The following is a 19,619-nucleotide window of genomic DNA, read 5'->3' on the forward strand; positions in this document are numbered from 1 at the left end:
CGAACGCGGCGTTGGCTTCCCTGCCCGCGGCCGTTGCTAGGAACGCTCAGGCCGGCGTGGATGGTGAGCGGGATGGGCCCAAACTGAACCAGCGTTCAGGAACGCGGGCTCCCTCACCTCCCCGTTCCTCGCCACAGCCGCGCCCTGGTCGCCCTGCCCGTATCCTCGCTTTCCAGGGCTGGAAGGGTGCGAGGGCCCGAACACTGCCCGCGCAACTGTTGGTGCCGGGATACCAGACCCGTAAAGCTGAGGTATGCCACGGAGGAGCGTGTGGGCGGACCGTCAGGCCCGAGGCTCCCCTGCGAGGGAGCAGCCCCAACGCTTACACAGCACCACACGTCTCCTTCCAGCCAGCGACGCACTACAACTCCCAGAATGCCGCGGGGCACAGCCAGTTGCGCACGCGCACCAGAGCGAGACGGCAACAACCGTTACCCCCCCGCCGCCAGGCTCACACTCGCGGAAGTGATTGGCTCTCGGCGGGCCGCCGGCTCTGAGCTCTGATTGGTTGCGACCGCCGTTGAGGCGGTTGCCGGAAGGGGGGGGTGGGAGGAGAAGCAATATGGCGGCGGGGAGCGGAGAGGGGCGCACGGAGATGATGGAGGGTGAGAGCTCGCTGCGGCCGGCGGGGTCGGGTCGGCACGGAGCGTGGAACGGCGCGACCTCGGGGTGCTGCCCGTCGATCGGGAGCCCCCAGAAGAGTGCGATGGGCTCGGGGTCGTCCTGGCCGGGCAGCCTCTGGGGGTCCGGCCTGAGGCGAACCCTGTGGTGATCCTGGGAGCGGGGCCTGAGGGGCGCGGGGCGCGGCCTTTGCGGGGGAGGTGACAGAAGCGGGGCTGTGGAGGCGGCCGTGACGTAAAACATAAGGAGAACGTAAGGAAAATCCCCCAGTGTGGTTTCCTCAGGTGGGAGCCGGGCTGTGCTTAGCCTGCCGTTCTGAGGCGACCGCTCGGGCTGCAGCCATCCGTGCCTTTGTGGCTCTTCTTATTTTCCCGAAGCCTTCGCCTCGTGTCATTGGTACCCTCATACGTGATACTGGTTTTATTTCTTCTGAAAGGTCTTTAAGTGTCATAGATCTCCTTCCATTTCCGTAATCTTTGGAATTGCACTTCATTGATCTAAGAAATTTCCTTTTTCCTCCAGTCTTCTTCCCAGATTGTTGGTTTTAGGAAGATGTGATGGGAGGAAAAAGTGCATCCAAAATCAAAGTAGAAACAAGGGGTAAGAGGCCTTTTATTTAAGACTAAACCTTTCATTTAGTTAATTTAGGATTTCTACTAACTGCATAGTGGTATTTGTGAGTCCTGGTTGTGATATCTGCTTGCTGCTTTTTGCCCTCAGCCTGCTGCTAGAAGTAGCCTGACTCTGTTGTTCTCTATCTCCTGCAGTCGATAAGCGGATCGAATCGGAGGAGTCGGAAGATGAAGGGAAGAAGCAAGCGGTGCGCTTAGTAACAGACCTCAGCCAGCAGAGCCTGAGAGATGAGCAGAATGGTGAGAGCTCCCCAGGTACCTTCCCACCTCGGCGATGGCTTTAGGGAGGTGTGAGCCACCCACCTGCGTCAGTCCTTTGTATTTCTCCGTGTGGATACACGGCGTTTGTCTCGGTGTTAGATAACAGTTGCCCTAGAGAAAACTTTTTTTCAGTGATAGTATAATCCTTGCTATTGTAAAGCTGCCTTCTTTCATGGAATTGCAGATACTTGTCCCTTTTTTTAATTATCAGCGTGTGGATCCATGCTTCTCTTTGAAATGTCAGCATTCAAAAAGAGCTTGATTCACACTTCTTTGTGGAAGGGCTCTCGTTTTCTATAGAAAGATGCTGGAAGTGTTTATTAAAAATGAACAAAACCAGCTCTTCTTTACTGTGTATAGCTTCTAACTTTAAAAATTGCCAGATCCCTTTGGAAGGCAAAGAGGGCTATTTCTAGGTAGACTGAAGAAAGCTGTCGATGTGGTTTGTTTTGTTGTGGGATTTTTATTTTTATTTTTTACTTAAAAATTCTAAGACATGAAAATTGTACCTGTTTGAATTGCCTTGATTTCAAAATTTCCCTACTGTTTTTGCTGTTTGTGTTAGCTCATTGGGTAGAAATTTCAGCAGGTGCTTTAAAGCCTGTGCTTATTTAATGGATTTGTTTGTTTTATGGTAGCTTGCAATTTGTCAACGCAAATCGATTCCTGAAGAACTTATACAGCAGTATCATCTGGACTTTTAATGATAGCTAACAATTTAAGGTGCAGTACGTCCTTTTGATAGACCTGCCTCATAGGTATTAATAGGTATTAATACCTCATAGGTATTAATGGCCTGGAAATGGAACTGAAATAAAACGCTTTCTGCAGCAAATTTTAAGTCATTGTCAGCTATCAAACAAACGAAAAACCCTGTAAGTTGAAGAATGTGTGGTGAGGTGTCTAAGAGTATAAGAGCATCTCCCACCAACTGTAAATCCTGAGCTGTACACGATCAGTTGAAGCACACAGATCAGTCAGGGATGGTTTTCCTTTGCACGCACATAATGTTTTGAGCATTCATTCAGCTGATGTAATTTATTTGTGCGTTTGAGGCTATGTGTTGTATGTTGTTTCCCTTTGGGAGCTGTAATAGGAGAGAAATGACTTCGAATGGCATACTTTTATTTCAGATGGGGGCAGGAAAAACAACTTATTGTCTGATTTATATTGGATGCTACTTAATGTAAAAAAAAAAAACAAACAAGCAACCATTTCTAGGGTAGGAACCAAGAAGAGGAATAGTATTGGAGCACTTGAGTTAGGAGCTGGCAAGGAAACTGAGGTGTTCAGCTGAAAGGAGCATGGATATTTTGCCACCTTTTTCACTGAAGCTCACAAATAGAGCTCAGACAGCTGAGATTTCACATTTATTGTTGAGTTAATTCTCTCAGGAATAGAACTGCTGCTGTGAAATCTAATAATGTATCTTATAACTTATTATACTTTCCATGCATGTGCAGTTAAAAAGTGCAGTTGGGATTCTTGCTACATTAAATGGTTGTGGTGCTATGGATTTATGTAACTCAGTAACTGCTGCTCTGTGCTGCGCAACTCGGGCTTCCTGAGTGGCATCCTTTTTTCCTACACTTGCAGATCTTGCAGGCGTGGGTTACACCAAACCTCTCTTAAGTAACTTCAGCGCCAAAGCAATGTGTTTCTTTTTTTCCCATCTTGAGAAACTGTCTGCATTCTAAATTGTGGACTAAAGTACTTAATACTGAGTGTCTAACGTACTGCAGGAGCATGTGAGCTGCAGTGTGTGCTGTGAGGAAATGTGCCACTTGACAGAGAAGCCTGTCAGCTGGCAGAGATAGAACATTTTTGACCAAAGTATCTACTGAGTGCACCAGCTTTATCGTTGGACACTTTTAAAGCCCCAAAAGGACAGGTTCCATCACTGAGCACTGTAACTTACTGCTTGTATGATTCAGTCCAAGGGAAATAGTTTGGTTTTTTTCCTAATGTGACATCTCAAATAACTTGTTCCGACCTGGGACTCTGTTCCTGTTGGCCGCAAGTTCTGCCGGGCTGTTTGTCTTGGAGCACCCTGTGGCAGATTTTTGCACCTTAGAAATTGGTTAAAGAGATGTGGTCGTGGGAACAGCTGAGAAGTGTATCCGTTCCCCTGCTGAAGTGCATCCCTCCTCATCTGGAAGAAAAATGGGAATTCAATTGCTGCCTGGTGCTAAAATGCTGACGGGCACACTTATGCTTGTCAGTTCTGGTGGCATTTCTACACCATCATCCAACATCACCAAAACTGTCAGCTCATTTTCAATCCTCAGACTGTAATTTATGCTCCTTGCTAATTTATGCTATATAAAACATTAAAAGATGAGGAACAGAGGACTCTCTTTAAATCTTAATTTCCATAAGTCAGTTCTGTGAGGACTCTTTCCTGTTTGAATGCTCAGACAAGAGCCGTGGCCTAATACAGCAAGGCAAATAACAGTGTATGGAGCTATCAAACCCTGCAGTTTGGCAGGATTAACAATTGTAATATTTGTACTGTTAATCCTTACCTTACTGCAGATGATGCCAAGCTTTTTGTAGGAAAAGCACTCATTAAGGATTGGGGTTTTTTGACATTTGCGTGAATGTTGTGACCATGCTCAGGAAATAAAATGTCATTGTTGTGTTAATTGAATGAGCTTGCATACTATAATGCAAGAGTTAATCCAAAGCCTTTGAAACTTGACTGTAATTAAAGATGCTTCTAGTTTTTGGTTGCACACAGGGCTTATGTGCTTAAAAGGGAAAGGGGTTGCATGTGTTGTATCTGTTTTGCGAAGTCTTTTTAGACTTCCTTTGGAGATTGATGCAAACAGCACACCATCTTCTGCAAATGGGAGTCGGGTGTGAATTATTCAGCATGAATGTATCCAGTAAACTTCACTCCCTCTTGTGCTGTGATAGAAGTACAGCAAATGCTGGGCTACCTTCCAGAACTACAAAAGCATTTCCCAAGCAAATGTATGCAGTGTGATAAACAGTGTTTTCTAGCATAGTACCGAGCTTATTCAAACAAAAGAAGTGAAATCCATGTGAGTGTGTGCACGGCATATACTGGCAGTATTTGTGAAATAAAGGCAAGATGGTGGGGTTGTGGAGATGCTTGGTCATTCTTGGCACTATCAGCTGCCAGCTTAGGTGTACTTAGGTTCCTCCTTGGCACCCGTGTGTTAGGTTATCTGAGGAGCACAGACTCTTTGGAGGGTACATCCTCAGAGGGATGCTGGCCCTAAGTGTAAAGAAAAGAAATCCTGCCAAGTTCAATCTTAAGCCAGTGTTATACATCAGCCAGGTAGGTAGGCTGGATAAGGTGCTGCTCTTTTTTCCTTAGCTTCTAGGCATGGAATTGCGTTGGTAAGAAAGCTTTGTTACATTACTTGCTGTCATGATGAAAGTGAGTGTATTTTTAATGCAGCAGAATATACTAATTATACATCTCGTGCGTAACTTGTTATGAAGAGTGCTTGTTCCCTTTGTCTCTCTGGATGTTAGCCATTGTCATCATGTCTTTAGCCATCAGATAGCAGAAGTCTATAACATATTTGTTTCTGCTGCAGGAGAAGCAGAGACACCAGTGGACATGGAAACAATTAGCCTGGACCCAGAAGCTGAGGTAAAGGAAGGTATTTTGTTCTTGTAGGCTTTACATAGCAGGATGAAAGGGAAAACAAGTATTGAAACCTAGCGAAAAGATTTAATTCTACTGAAGGTCCTAGCTATCTTATCTTCTCTGAAACTGATTCAGAGCCTTCAGGCCTAGACATAGAGGTTTTCTACTCTTGATCAGTATCCAAACTCTTTTGTTTGTCATTTTGAGTTTTAGAATTGTAAGGTCAATAAGCATACAGATGTTGTGAAGTATTGAATGATCAATAAGTATACAAAAAAGTTAAGCTTAGTAAGGTTATCACATTGGAAAAGATAATTATAGATAAATGAAAGTGCTCACTGGTGTTGTAGGCTTGCGAGAAACTCCACAAGGAGTGAACTCCAGAGAGACATCCTTCCTCAGTGGCAGTCAGCCCTTAAATGGGGTCTAGGAGAGGTGAGCTTGGCTCCACCCCTTCCAGTCACACAGGTGAATTGCCTTCACCTGTGCTCCCACGGCTGACTCAGTGCTTGCCTCAGGTGGTCAATCAGAGGTTCGGGCCTTGATTCAACAGTTCCCATACAAGAATAAACATAGAAGCAAAGAAAGTGTGTTCCAGTTAAGCAGTAAGTGGGTAAGAGAATTTTGTGCAGTACTTTGTTCAAGCCACACAACTCTTTCTCAGTAAAACTACGGATTTATTAAAACAAATAGTCCCCTGTTGGTGAAACCAAGCTTACATTGAGGAGAAGGCTTTTGCCCTCTCAGAGGTATTGCCTTTGCAGTTAATGAACTTAGGCCGTGTACTTCACCACTGCTGGTAAAATCATCTGCCAAACTAAATTTTTACAAGCTCTTTAGAGTTTTAATGAGCTGTGCTTTTTGTAAGTCTGTCATTTTCCTTAGAAGAAAATAACTAGGTTCATCTTTGAAAAGTATTTTGAAGCACTTGCTGAATTTCTCTCACCTCTGTTTCTCTCTCAGGATGTTGACCTGAATCATTTCCGAATTGGAAAGATTGAAGGGTTTGAGGTGCTCAAGAAAGTGAAGGTAACAGCTCAAAGGAATAGAGAATATCATTTGGAGCTGGAGATTGTGCATGTCTGACCTACTAGAGAACAAACACGGGAGTCTTTTTGGCTGCCATCCTAGCAATTTCACCTTATGTTTGTCTGAAGAAGGTCCATCCAAACCTAAATTTTTCCTCCTGTAGTTTAAAGGCATTTCTGCTTGTCTTATCACCATTAGACCATATGTAAAGTTGGTCCCTCTCCTGCTTGTAAGCTCTCTTCAAGTACTGTAAGGCCACAGTGAGGTCTCCCCAGTACCTGAGAGGACTTCTGGAGGCTTCTAGTAAACTCCTGCTCAAAGCAGGTCCACTTGGAGCATGTGGCTTAAGGCCTTGACTGGTGAAACTCTTGAGTGTTTCCAAGGATGGTGATTACATGGCCTCTGTGGGGCGCTGTTTTGGTGGCTGCATTCGTGGTAAAAGCTTTTTTTCCTGTAGTGATGGCAGAAGACTGGAAAACGTTGTATTTTAAAGAACAAAACCCACTTTCTGTCTGTATGCCAGAAGGCATGACGTGCTGCTGTTCATATCTGTTTTCCTGCCAGACTCTGTGTCTGCGTCAGAACTTGGTGAAGCGCATTGAGAACCTGGAGCAATTGCAGACCTTGCGGGAGCTGGATCTCTACGACAATCAGATTCGGAAGATCGAGAACTTGGAGGCTCTTGTGGATCTTGAGTGAGTCATGGGGAATCATCAGGTTTGGGATGTGGGTGGATTGTCACTCGCTGTGTTACCGTGCTGTAATTATTCCAGTCTTTATCACTGAGAGCTTTCTCACGATTCTCTCGTCTGTGAAGGACAGTATCTGGTGTCCATTGATATTTAACTGTGCACTAAACTAGTTTTATTATCCTGGAGCTCACCTGGGACAGTGGAAATGAAACATCATCTGTGTAAGGCGGCAAGAACAGTAGGTGGTTGCAGCTTCCATGGAGGTGCAGAAGCGCTCAGGCATCCCTGAGTATTGACAGGGAGAGCTTCATATAATATTTGTACTCCTGCAGAAAATGACTAGAGATGTGAGTCTTTGGGGGACCAAGTGCTATTCCCAGTTTCTGACACTAGTCCTTCAGCAGTCTGGAGGTGGATCACCACCATTTTCTCTGGGACTGAGGAGGAGTAATGTGCTTACAGCAGTGTTAACTGCTTCGTGTTTAAGGGAGACCTTGTCCCATAGAGACAGAGCTTGTAGGGTGGCGATGTATGTTTCCTATGGACTGTACAGTGCTGAAAGTTAGCTTCCTCCCACAGTGGCAGTTCCACAGCTGGGCAAAACAGTGTGTTTTTTGCACATGACTTACCTTTGTTTTCTCCATGGCATGCTATGAAAGTATTTTGAAAGCTGTATTCGTTATTTCTGATTGAAAACTTGCCACTTGTTAGGCCATGAAGCTAGAGTCACAAAATGCTTGATTTCTGCAGATATTGAGGCTCACCATCAGCTTACAAATGCCTCTGCCAGGACCTTCCATGCCTCCTGGACTGAAGACCCCTTTGTTTTGTTTTACCTCAGGGTCCTGGACATCTCGTTTAATGTTCTGCGACACATTGAAGGACTAGATCAGCTTACCCAACTTAAAAAACTCTTCCTCGTCAACAACAAAATCAGCAAAATTGAGAATTTGAGCAACTTGCAGCTGTTACAGATGTTAGAGTTGGGATCCAATCGAATTCGGGTAGGCTTGCTGTACAAGATGTTAGCTGGAGAGTTTTGAGCTCTGTGGCTTTTGGGATTAGCCCATTCTCAGAGTGTTCTGTGTGTTGACTTTAACTTGTGATTTTGCTGTTTTAATTGTTCTAGCCATTCAATGTGTAGTTGTTTGTTTGCTGCACCTGCTGGGTCCTTCCATCATGTATGTGTGTAGTGCCTGGCTTCTAAACTACAACTGAGGAATTTCTCTTTAGTGCATTCCCTGTGTGCCGCCTTCTGCAGATGGCAGTTTTCTCTCAATAGAGAGCCAAGCCTATCAGAACTACCTGATATTGTTTTCTCTTGCCTTCCTTGTGGCTGATGCTCTGTCTGCTTCTACTTCATCAAACTAGTTGAACTCTAATTGTGGTTTCAGGTTCATAGGCGTATTTGATAAATCTTTACTTTTGTCTCACTCAAGAAAAACGTTTTCTTGAGGCCTTGCTCTGAAGTGCCTCAGAAACCTGATAGCCCACTGCTGACTGCTTTTTCTTATTTATCAGTTAGCAACCTTTCCAATTTTGTTGATTTTTGATTGCACGTAAAGGGAGACAGTTCTGAGTGATGCCTGCTGTCCATAAGGCAGGCTTCTGCATTTTGCCCGGGTCGTAAGAGAATGGCTGAAACAGGCAACACGAAAGACTCACTGCGTGCAAAGTGAACTATTAATTTTTACAACCTTTTTTCAATTACATATACACTTTATAAAACAGCTGTAAGAAGTGAGTGCATTCCAATCCGAAAATCGTTTAAAATGACATTGCCCAGTTGCAGATGCTGAGATGCTCTTTCTTATGCTGAATGAACAAATGAGGAAAATGCTTTAAGTGTTGTGGAAGTACATGTGTGCTTTCTAGGAAAGAAGGAGACTTAAACAATTAGAAACAGCCTTTGAAGGCAGAAATGTTTGCTGCTTTTATGAACTGGAAAAACTCATTTTTCTCCAAAAGCTGAACTGAAGTGACTCTTCTGTCTGAAGGAATTGTTACTTTGGAAAGTTACTTAGGGGAAATAAATCCTGAGTGGGAGAGCATCAGCCGGATGAGTGGTTAGGAGCCTTATGGTTCACATAGGCTGGGGAATGTGAGTTATACAAGTGCACTTTTTGTATTCGGAAGCATAATAGGCTTTAGGGACACCAATCCTTGCATTTCCAAAGCTGGGTTAAAGAAAACTATTTCATCCCATTTCTCAGCATCATTACTTAGTGCAAACAAGAATAAAAACCAAACCAACTGGGTCTCTGTACTGATACTTGGGTGGTGTATTGCCACCAGTGTTGTCAACCTGGGGAATATGTTTTGAATGACCAGCTTGAACTATTTTATGTGCATTTTTTGCAGTGCTTAGGCTGTGCATGGTGAAAAACAAAACAAAACTATGATATCACTGTATGGATAACAAGCTAAATTTTCTTATTTTTAGCATCTTTTCTGTTTATCTGTTAATTCTTTTCTGGCTTCTTTGAAAAGTAATGCTCTGTGCTGCTAATTGCTTTACTGGAGTGAGAAACCTGTGTCTAGGGTGGGCATGAAAAAATGCATCGTACTTGGGGAAACTAGAACTCTTCTGATAGTTTCCTGCTGGCAGGGTTGCCTGGCTTTGTGCTTCATAGGTGGGTGTATCTGTAATTCTGGAGGGGAAGAAGCTATGAGCAGGCAGGTCAGGCAGTGTCTGTGGGTCTGAGATGCCTGCTTCATCCCCTGAGCATTAAAGCTTCTGCAGTAATGCTGTGTTAGTTCATTTGCTGCAAAACTTAACTTCTTGGTGTGCACTTAACCTGGGGTCCATCATGACTTAGGAAACACTTGTAGTTCTGTCCTTTTATATGAATGGTGGGGAAACAATTCCATGCCTGAGCTGATCCATTTTCATGCTTTTCTTTCCAAAGTTGGACTGAGGCAACTACAAGGCAAGCACTTTATTTGTTCCCTAGCTTTTTTTCCTCATGCCTGTTTCATACTTAAATGTGGCTTTTTTTATAGCTTTAAGTAGCTTTTTTTTTTTTTCTTTCTGATTATTTCTTCTCAGTACCCTCAGAGTCACAAGTATTTCCTCCTCAGGGCTGGGGGAGCTACCATTGAGAAACAAATCTATTATTTTCTTGCAAGGCCAAAAGAGGGGTAAGTCCACAGGCTTAGAAGGAGGGTGAGTCCAAATACGAGCAGATAAACAGCTTATGTTGAATCTGTTGGCAGTTTGGGGATAGAAATTGAAAAGCTTCTTGCCTTTCCGGAGCATACCTATAATACACTGTGTGCACGCGCCCGTCCTCCTCTGCCTTCCCATGCCCACAAGTGCACACAAAGTTTGAGTGGTGCTGGGACGTGGTGTCCTGTCTCACCAGCACTGCTGGGCTCTGACCCTGCCTGGCAGGAAGGGTTCAGAAAGCTGGCATGTCACAAGGTACTCAAGCACGGATGCACAGCTATGTACCTATATCCATATGCTGCTTTTCTGTGAGCTGAAATCTGTTTTTAAAGTTCCTTTTTTAGCAGTACCTACTTCTATTTTGTATTTTTTGTAGCTTTTCCATTGCAAAGAAAGAAGGATTTTATTTTTTTTATTTCCTCCTGTTTACAGGAGCCCTCTCTAAACCCATATTTTACCCCTTTTCTTGCCCTGTCTTTTTTTAATCTGCTGTTGATGCTTTCTGGTGCCCCCATTTTTTATTTTTTGTAAATAAAGAATATGGTTCTTTTTGGTGCCTCACAGAGATCTTCTCTTCCACTAAAAGCTGAACTCAGCATTTAAATTGATGCAGTGTATATGCTCTGTCAGTAGTGTGTATATTTAACGTGTACGTTGCTTAAATTGGTATGTTCTGTCAGTAGTGTGAATATACAGTAGTTAAATGTGCCAGCAGCTTATGGCATCTAGATACACCCAGGAGGCAGTTAACCTTGCTTACGGCAGAGAAACCAATGAGCAGAGGAGCTGGGCAGCTTGCCTCTGACTGCTTTCATCACTGATGGCTAGAACTGAATTTAGGAATTATTTTTACTCCTCCCAGCTTCTCTTTCCATTCACCAGTGACAGTTGCTCTGGATTCACAAATGAAATTCACAATCTGCTGCCCTGGGTGTACGCCTTGCGGCCCAGGGAGTGTCCTTTTCAGCGTTACAGAGCCTGTCCATTCTCTGATCCTGCCTGTACAGTGGGGCTACAGCCAGGAGAAAGTGATGTGACCCCTGCTGAAGCCAGCAGCTAGCAATGCTGTGGGCCAGCCCTCACAGGCTGAGGTTTGCTGTCACTGCACAAAGCCCTGCACTTTGCTCTTGGGTCCTGAGGGAGGCCTAGCCCACATGCTTTGTGTTGTGGAATTGGCAGGCTTGTTTTTCACAGGAAGGGAACTGCTGCACAGGTCAAGGCTATACAGTGCTAAGTGTATCCACAGGTTGGAGTTCTGCATCACAGCAACACTGTCGGCTTTGGTCTTCTTGCAGGCTATTGAAAACATCGACACCCTGACTAATCTTGACAGTCTGTTCCTGGGAAAGAATAAAATCACCAAGCTCCAGAACTTGGATGCACTGACAAACCTGACCGTGCTCAGTATACAGGTATTGATCCTGCTCTGTCCCGTTGTGTTTGAAACACCCTTGGTGATGTGAACCACCTTTACAATGAGCTCTTCGGTGTTTGGGTCAAACTGCTGTATTAGAAGAGTGAAATGAATGTGAATCCCAACTTCCTTCCTGAAATACTCCTTGTCATTTTTGCAGTAACATCAAATGAGTTATGCCAGGGAAGTCCTTTTATTGGCAGTGAGCTCAGTGTCACTGCCTTCTGCCTGAACAGGGAAGAAAAGTGAATGACAAGCCTGTCCTAAATGAAACCTGTCCTTAATGAGCTACTGGAAGCTTCCAGCTTTTTAATAGGGTAGAATAAGTACCATCTGACAAAGTTCGTGCAGTCTAGCACAAGCTAGGCAAACAGTTCCTGAGGAAGTCGTGCTTTCTGCATGTTACACTACATGTAGGCATCTTGATCAATAGGATGTACAGAACTATATGTATCAGAACTGAAATCCTGTAACTTCACTTAGGGTTATTCTGTTTAAAAAGACCTACAGAATGAATGCTATTAACACATTGTCATGTTTCTGAAGAGACCAAGTAGGAAATTGCAGCTTCTGATGGGGGGGTCAGGGTCTGACTCTCCTGAACTTGGGGGCTTTGCCTCCTCTGGAACTTCCTTAGGTAAGGTGGTACAGGCCTTTAAAACTGAGCACATGGCGTTGATGTTGACCCAGACAGGCTATTTTCCCCTTCCCATGCTTTTATCTCCCGTGACTTGCTTGGATTTTGGGTTGTTCCGACTGATCTTAAACTGTTGTTATGCTTTCAGAGTAACCGTCTGACCAAGATTGAGGGGCTGCAGAGCTTAGTGAACTTGCGTGAGTTGTACCTCAGCAACAATGGCATTGAAGTCATCGAGGGACTGGAGAACAATGTGAGCAGTATAAGTGTGTCAGAACTGCTGCCCTCAGCATCCTGCCAGGGGGGCTGGGCTTTTCCTGAAGCTTTTGTTCCTCAGCTGCTTCAGTTACATGAAGGGTTCTGAGTATCTTGAAAAGACCACAAAAATCCAAGTATTAGTTACATTGAAATCCCTTACAAGCACAAAGCCCCTCTCTATCTGGAGTAAGTTGCTTTCTTGATTGTGGAGGGGAGCATTTGGGGCATGTGGCTCATGCAGCAGCCTGGCAGATCTTCAGTAGTGAAATGACTGCTGGCTACTGCTGGCTGGCTCTGATGTAGCCTTCCAGCCAGCAGTTTGTAGGTAACTGTGAGTCTTTATGGGTAGGACAAGTGGAGATGGGAGTGAGAGGGACAAGCCATGGCATGTGGCTTGCCTTCCTGTCACTAATTCTAGATAGGATTGATTTCACAGAAGCCTGTAGCATTTTGATTCACACGCAACAGCAGATGCATTGTAGGAGAGCAGAGAAGTCGGGAACTTGGTTGTGTGCATGGCAGAAAACTTTCTCTAAAGCTTTTGAACTTTATGCTGCAAGAAGTGTTCAGCTCTGCCCAGGAGGCTGCTTCTGATCCAAACGTTAATGGATTCCTATTCTTAATGTACTATGGAGAGAGAAAACTTACTTTCTAGGAGCCTTCAACTGACAGTTGCCAGCCAGCAAGTAATTGCTTTCATTTTTACTGCATGGCTTCTGGGAGGTTAGTAACCCAGCTTCATTAAAAGCAGTCTTTCTTGCTAAATGTAGACAGGGGTTCTCACTGTAGGACAGCTGGTGATAATGTGTCATTGCTTCTCATGACTTTTATCTCTGGGCCTGAGAGACAGAAGATCAAAGGAAATCTAGTGTAATGTTTTTGTTTGCTTGTCTAGAACAAACTCACAATGCTAGACATTGCATCCAATAGAATCAAGAAGATCGAAAATATCAGTCACCTAACAGAGCTGCAGGAGTTCTGGGTAAGTGCTGCACACAGTGAAAAAGGCCTCTGATGGGGAGGAGTGGTGAATGTCTGTCTTGGACAGCTGTCCTTAGGGCAGCTCTCAGAATGCTTCTCATCTTGGTGAACCATCTTAGGAGGGTAGAGTGTGATGGTTTCCCCTCAGGAAGGACTTGAGCCTCCCAAGATTTTGGCAGGGCTTTGGTTAGTGGTAACAAGCCTGTCTCTGTAGGATATAGGCCCTGCCTTCACGCTTGTGGTGGTTATGAAACAGCCTTACTGTGTCCTATTTTTGCAAATCTCATCTTTCTTTAAGTCAGCATGACTGTGTAATGAGAGAAGCTGATACTGTGTCACCACTGCACTGGAACAGCCTCTGTTTAGAACAGACTTGATATGGTCATGTTACAAATATGAAACAAATGGAACTGCCTCTGGTTTTCTTCCACTCCTAGGAGGCAGATAATTATTTAGGGTTGTTCCTGTTCCCCTTGTGACACCCTGGGTTAGCAGGTCCTTTACCATTCATAAGTCTGCTAAGGATATATGCAGAGACTTTTTCTACCTGATATATCAATACTCTGCCACTTTGGGGACCTGCATACAAATCTGTTCATGTTTTAGGGAAAAGCAGCAGGTATTCATGAATTAACAGGTGCTCTAGCTCCTTTCCCATGTTAGAGCTGAGTGTTATGCTGCTTAATGCCTGTTGTTTGGAGTTCAATTATATAAACTTCTGAGCAGAGGCTGAGAGAAAGGATGGGAAAGTGGTTGCAAATGGAATCAAGCTGCAGACTCTACTCTCCAGGCTACACAGACCATCTTTCTTACCTTGGAGAGTAACTTAGCCAACTGCCAGTGGTGTTCCTGGTGGTATTTATTCCGTAAGGAACTCTTTTAAGTAACAGGAGCTGAGAAGCCTGTTCAAAAGATGTCATGTTAGAAATGAGACAGTATGGTATGGGCAGTGTGAGACCTCTTGGCATCCTTTGCAGTTTCCTCCAGTGCTCCTGTTTGTGGTTGCTCTGCTTATGGAAGGCATTGCACAGCTCTTTCCGTTCCTTTTACAGGAAGCAAAGGCAAGATCCCAACCTCACCGGGCTTCCCTTGCAAAAACACAGTGCTTTAAGAGTCCTCTGCCAGACAGAGCATTGGCCAGGATCTCCTGGCTTTGTCCAGCTTCTTTCCCTACCTGCAAATGGAAAATGCTCTTATGGCTTTTCTCCCCGCCCCCCCCCCCCCCCCCCCCACTTCAGCACTGTTAAAGAACAGTTGCTGAGGGAGGCCAGAGCCAATTCATTGCTTTTTATTTATTCTTATCTCTTGGGAAGAAGGGCCACACAGACAGGGACTTCCTACTGATGCATGGAGTTTGTACAGTTACAGCTGCTGGGTGATGCTCCTCTTGAGCAGCATTGGTGTGGTTCCTGAGACTGGAAGTATTGACGTGTGTGTGCATGTGTGTGTGCTCCGCAGATGAATGATAATCTCGTTGAGAGCTGGAGTGACCTGGATGAGTTGAAAGGAGCCAAGAACTTGGAGACTGTGTACCTGGAGCGAAACCCTTTGCAGAAGGATCCCCAGTACCGGCGCAAAATCATGCTGGCCCTCCCGTCTGTCCGGCAGATCGATGCCACGTTTGTTCGGTTCTGAACCTCCTGCTGCCCTCTCTCTCCTGCCCTCCTTGGAGAAATGTCCCAGCTGGGTTTTTTATCCACTTACCACTCCCCAGGTCTTCAGTACACTGACACTCTCAGAGCAAATAGTCAACAAAAAGCACTGACTACCAGATCTTGTGTACAATGCACTCATTGTTTTTGAAATGTTGTTATTATTAAATCTTAACATAAGAGACTTCCTCGTGCTTGTATCTTATTTGCCTGGGAGGTTTGGCAGCAAGTGTTTGCAACAGACTGGAGCATTTCTGCTTGGAGCCACTTGGTGACACACCTTCAGGTTTGTGATATCCTTGCAAACATCACTGTCCCTGATCCAGACTTAAAGGTGGTCTGTCAAAATGTGGGAGGGCGGTGACGGTGTTGACATGGAGGACAATCGGGTAAAAATGCTCCTCCAGGTGATCAGAGTTGAGTTTTTGCTAAATATCTGTTAGTAAAACTGGAGGGGAGAGGAGGGCTGGAAGCCTTTCATAGCAATTTTTTTGTTTTTTTTGAGGCACGGTTACAGGTTTGCTATAGTTGACTGAGAAGAGATAGCTTGAGTTGCAGAAGCTGTGTGAGGATGTGTGTACCTGGATGGAGCTACCAACGGAGGCACTGCTAGTATGGCATCCATGTTAAAGCCTGAGCTGTAGACCAAGCTGGGGAGTGGAGAAGGAGTTAAAAGAGGTAAGATAACGGGCTGTGTATTCCACCCAGGGAGGAGAAGGGTCTAGCCCCAGGCCTCCCTCATTGCCTTCACCTCCAATTTCCTGCCCTGTGTATACAACGGGTATGTCCGCAACAGCAGCCTGTGTGCCTTCACCTCAGCCTATGCACTGTGGGACTTTGTCCAGGACAGTAATGCTGCTTGCAGGTGGGGCCCTTCTGCCTCAGCGGGCTGTTTGCTTGGGCTCCTTGTTTGCTTTTCGCAGTCAGTGCCACCTTCTCAGCACACATTTCAGTTCAGCTGGGTCCAGGTTGCCCACCTGCTACCCTGAGCTACCACAGGGCCCTTCTTAGTCCAGGGTTTGCCCAGCACGTGCCTGTGGGCTGGGGCTGGACAGGCAGCACGGGGCCAGCAGCAGGTCCCTGTGATCCCCTACCCCTCCCACCTCGGTTTAGTGCACCTGTGTGCTTTGGACTGCAAAAGCTCTCCAGCTGGGGAGCCAGAGGAGGAAATGTCAACACTGAGCACCCCAGGACTGGGCTTACCTGCTGCTGTGCTAACATCCCATGGTGACACACAGTGACAATGCCAGCCATGGAGCGGGCAGGTGCAGTGACAGCTGCATGTGGTTCCCACAGGTACAGGGCATTCAGAGACAGGGACGGCAACCTGACTTTGACCTACTGGTACCTGCTGGCTGTACGCTTGGGCTTCCTCATCATGTGTCAGGTAATGGCCACTGGGCCTCACCAGGAGGGATGGGGCAGGGGTTCTGGGTGGGGATGTGCCAACCCCGTGTACCCCCTTGCTGCCAGCACGTGGTTTTATCAGGCATGTGGTCATCTGCCTGGTGCCCAACGTTTCCAAGTTGACAGAGGTCAGGGTGAAACACTGTTAGGCTTTGGTCTCAGCTCCCCTAGAGGCAGCACTCACTGCACTGGTCCTGGCTCAGCCCAGGCAAGCTGGACCTCCTCACAGCAGGCTGAGCCCAGCCAAGCAGGGGCTGCTCTGGATCTCAACCCACCAGTAGAAATAACATTCGTGACACTCTGAGCTGTTTCAGGTTTTATTTTAGAATTTATAAAATTCCAGTGTCATCCATACTCATGAGCCTTTTTACATGTTTGCATATAGTCTCCAAATTCCAAAGTTAAGGCCAAGGGATCATTGCTATGGAAACATACAATATGGAAGACGTCAGAGAGGAAATGGACACATGCCACAGTCTGCTGCGGAAGGAGGGTGGTGGGGGACAGTACTAGGTACAATCACTTCATGACCTTCTTTAGAGTGGAGGGTTGGGCTGTGGGGCAAGCCCAGGCGGCAGTGCCCCAACTGTAACTCAAGCCTAACTGTGCAACTGGTGAGGGTAGGGGGTATAAAGAGGAGGAGGGGGTGATAGGCTTGGTGACACAGGACAGACCTAAGCTACTGGGGTAATAACCATTTTCTGACAGACACGTGTGGGAGGGTGTTACCCTAGTTCTGCCTGACCCACCCTGTTAGCCATCTCCTGGGTGGATGCAAAGCCACCCTGTCCTTCAGGGGCAGGTAGGTGCCCTGCAAAGGGACGTGGCCTGCTTCAGTCATTTCTCAAACTTACAGAGAGCACTAGGAGGTTTTGGTGCAACTTCAGCATAGCAGCCTCTTCCAAGGAGAGCTGTCATGGGAAGGAGAAGCATTGGCATGTCAGGCCTGTCCGACAGAGCGGAGTGCTGGAAAAGGCAAGCATGTTGGGCCCAGCCTGCCAGAATTCAGGCCTTTGCCCTGTAAGCAGCACTAGAGAAGGGAGGCTAGGGACTCCTGCTTGTCCGAGAGCTGAAGCAGCTGGGATAGAGGAATGGCTCAGACTACAAACTTCTGTAGGACTGAGGCAGGGGAAGGAGGGGACACAGGGCCCCACAACCCCTGCCTCCCTCTACATAGATGTGGTTTTCCTCTTACTGGCTGGAGGAGCTCAGACACGGCCTCTTAGAGCAAGCCAGGACAGGGCCTAGGCACAAGCAGCCCAGCAGATAGAGCATGGATCACCCTCTCCAGCCCATACAATGGAGGCCTCAGGGAGGGCTCGACGCACCACACTGTCGGCCCCATCGCTTTCAGTTCTCCTCTTCCACCAGAGCAGAAGCCTGGCTCCCCATCTCTGCAGGCAGTGGCTGCTGTGAGGCTGGGACTAAGGTCCTGAGGCCAAGCCTGGTTCTAGCTCAGGGAAATCCTATGGTCCCGCAGCCTGCATATGCCTGTGAGCACTCTGCTTCCCTCCAGAGGAGCTCATGCAGCTGCTTAAAATGCTCCTCTTAGTTTTCCTCCAGGGGTCTGCTCTGGGTGCCGGGGTGAGAGCTGAAGCAGCTGCTCGCCCACCTACGCTGAGAGGCCACCATCATACTGACTTTTGAGGTAGAAAGAAGGCAATAGTAAATGGTGTCCCTGCTGCTCACACCTAGATGCTGCAGTGCTCGCAGGGGACTACAGCTCCTCAAGGCTCTGCTTCCCACCAGCTTCTCCTGGGCCGCGCCATCACAGCAACCTCAGCCAAACCAGAATCTGTCCCATCCAGTAACACTGTCACGTGCTGGCTTGCCTGACTGCCCACGTGGCTTTTGGGAAGGGTGAATAAGGAAGTGCTGGGAACTAGGAGCAGGGTCTGTCATCGCGCGCTGGAAGACTCATGGAGCGTGCAGGCTGGGGCTGTGCTTGGTGTGGTGCAGAGGTGCGCTGCAACGCACTCTTACCTGACCAGGGCAGCCATACATTGTTCTGGTCCCTTCCATCTCTGCTGCCTCTACAGCCTACTGAAGGTTTTGTTCCTTTAAAAATTAAGTTTCTGACCGTTTAGATTATTTTAAGCTCTCCCCACAGTCAGCTATCAGCATTAAATGAATTTTTGGCAGTTCAAAGGAAAAAAAAAAAAGTTGATTGCACTCTACAAAGGTAAGGTAAGGCCTGGGATAAACACAAAGGAAAGAGGGCAAACGTTTTGGCTTTAGAAAGTCAAGGAAATTTATTTCCTGAGGTCATGAGACAGGAAGTAGATTCCTAGCCACAGTAAAGGAGGTCTCCTAATGAAGGCGAGAATGCCTAGTAAGACATGCTCAAGAGAGCTGATTTTTCTGCTAGCATTTGGGAAGCTGCAAATCTTAGCCACTTTAAGTCAATTATGAAGTTTCTAACAAAAATACACACATTTAGTGTTTGAATCTGAGTGGAAGTCTGGTTCCAAAGAAGGAAAGATCCATCAAGAGATGAGAATGGGTCCTAGCTGTGGTGATAGCTGAGGGGAGCAGGATGGGGTCTAGCACTCCAGACACCATTAGGAGACCTCATGGGGCAATTGACTTGTGCTCCAGCCGCTGGGTCAGATTTCAGACAGGAAGTATTTGTGGCAGGTTAGTGTCAGGTCAGCGGGCTGGAGGAGATGGTTCTGCTTCCAGGTCATTATCGTTTGGGTCCCCAGGGAAGAGTCTTGGGGGCAACTTGAGCCCCAAAGCTGGGGAAGTCTTCAGAACTGCTCATATCAGGGGCCTAGAGCAAACAAAAAGGGAACAAGTTAAGCTCCTGCCCTGCTGCAAACCTGTACAGTGCCCCTGAGCTAAGCAGCTTTTCTGGTGTCTTGTGGGTGAGGGCTGAGCACGACCAAGATGTCCTCTGGGTGCCCAGGACAGACAGCTGAGCCTCTAGAGATGGCACTGTGGAGGGTGCAGACAAGGAAACAGCAGGTGGATCAGGGGCTCCAAGAGCCCAACCTCAGTAACTTGGTCACTGGAGCAGGGTCAGGACAGTCCTGCAGCAGTGCTGGGGCAGCTGAGGACAGAGCAACCATGTGTCCTAACACATTGCTCCCAGTGAGAGCACAGCTGCAAACACTGAGATAGTTCTGTGCTGCAGCACAGGTCAGAGGTGCCAGGGCCCCACGTCAACCTCTAAAAACAACATGACCTAATGGAACGCTTTCAGACACGGGTTCTCCATCCCCCAACAGTTCTGCTATAT

The 19,619-nt window shown here is 46.6% G+C and overlaps 2 protein-coding genes across 17 annotated transcripts in view; one reads left to right on the forward strand and one right to left on the reverse strand.

Annotated features, from left to right (window-relative positions):
- The first annotated feature begins 22 nt into the window (after positions 1-22).
- Positions 23-15,155, forward strand: PPP1R7 (protein phosphatase 1 regulatory subunit 7). Of its 10 annotated transcripts, none has more exons than XM_015276918.4 (11): positions 23-251; positions 1,144-1,221; positions 1,389-1,508; positions 5,087-5,142; positions 6,103-6,168; positions 6,733-6,863; positions 7,702-7,864; positions 11,325-11,441; positions 12,229-12,333; positions 13,234-13,320; positions 14,778-15,155. In XM_015276918.4, exons 2-11 carry the CDS (start codon positions 1,179-1,181, stop codon positions 14,952-14,954), a joined length of 1,065 nt encoding a protein of 354 aa, XP_015132404.1. In that variant the 5' UTR covers positions 23-251; positions 1,144-1,178; the 3' UTR covers positions 14,955-15,155. The 10 variants fall into 10 exon arrangements, 9 of the variants coding, with proteins under 9 accessions (XP_015132404.1, XP_015132406.1, XP_040561481.1 ...); XM_015276920.4 differs by having other exon boundaries at positions 1,389-1,493; XM_040705547.2 differs by having other exon boundaries at positions 23-63.
- A 1,527-nt stretch (positions 15,156-16,682) lies between these two features.
- Positions 16,683-19,619, reverse strand: part of HDLBP (high density lipoprotein binding protein) — a 35,362-nt gene continuing 32,425 nt past the window's right edge. For 6 of the 7 annotated variants that reach the window (XM_015276822.3, XM_046898324.1, XM_015276820.4 and 3 more), the window contains exon 28: positions 16,683-19,151. In XM_015276822.3, the coding sequence (XP_015132308.1) occupies positions 19,065-19,151 (87 nt within the window). In that variant the 3' untranslated portion in view covers positions 16,683-19,064. The remainder of the gene's footprint in view (positions 19,152-19,619) is intronic. The other variant, NM_205096.3, reaches the window with a different exon arrangement.

Source organism: Gallus gallus, chromosome 9, assembly GCF_016699485.2.
Source record: "Gallus gallus isolate bGalGal1 chromosome 9, bGalGal1.mat.broiler.GRCg7b, whole genome shotgun sequence".
Lineage (NCBI taxonomy): Eukaryota > Metazoa > Chordata > Aves > Galliformes > Phasianidae > Gallus > Gallus gallus.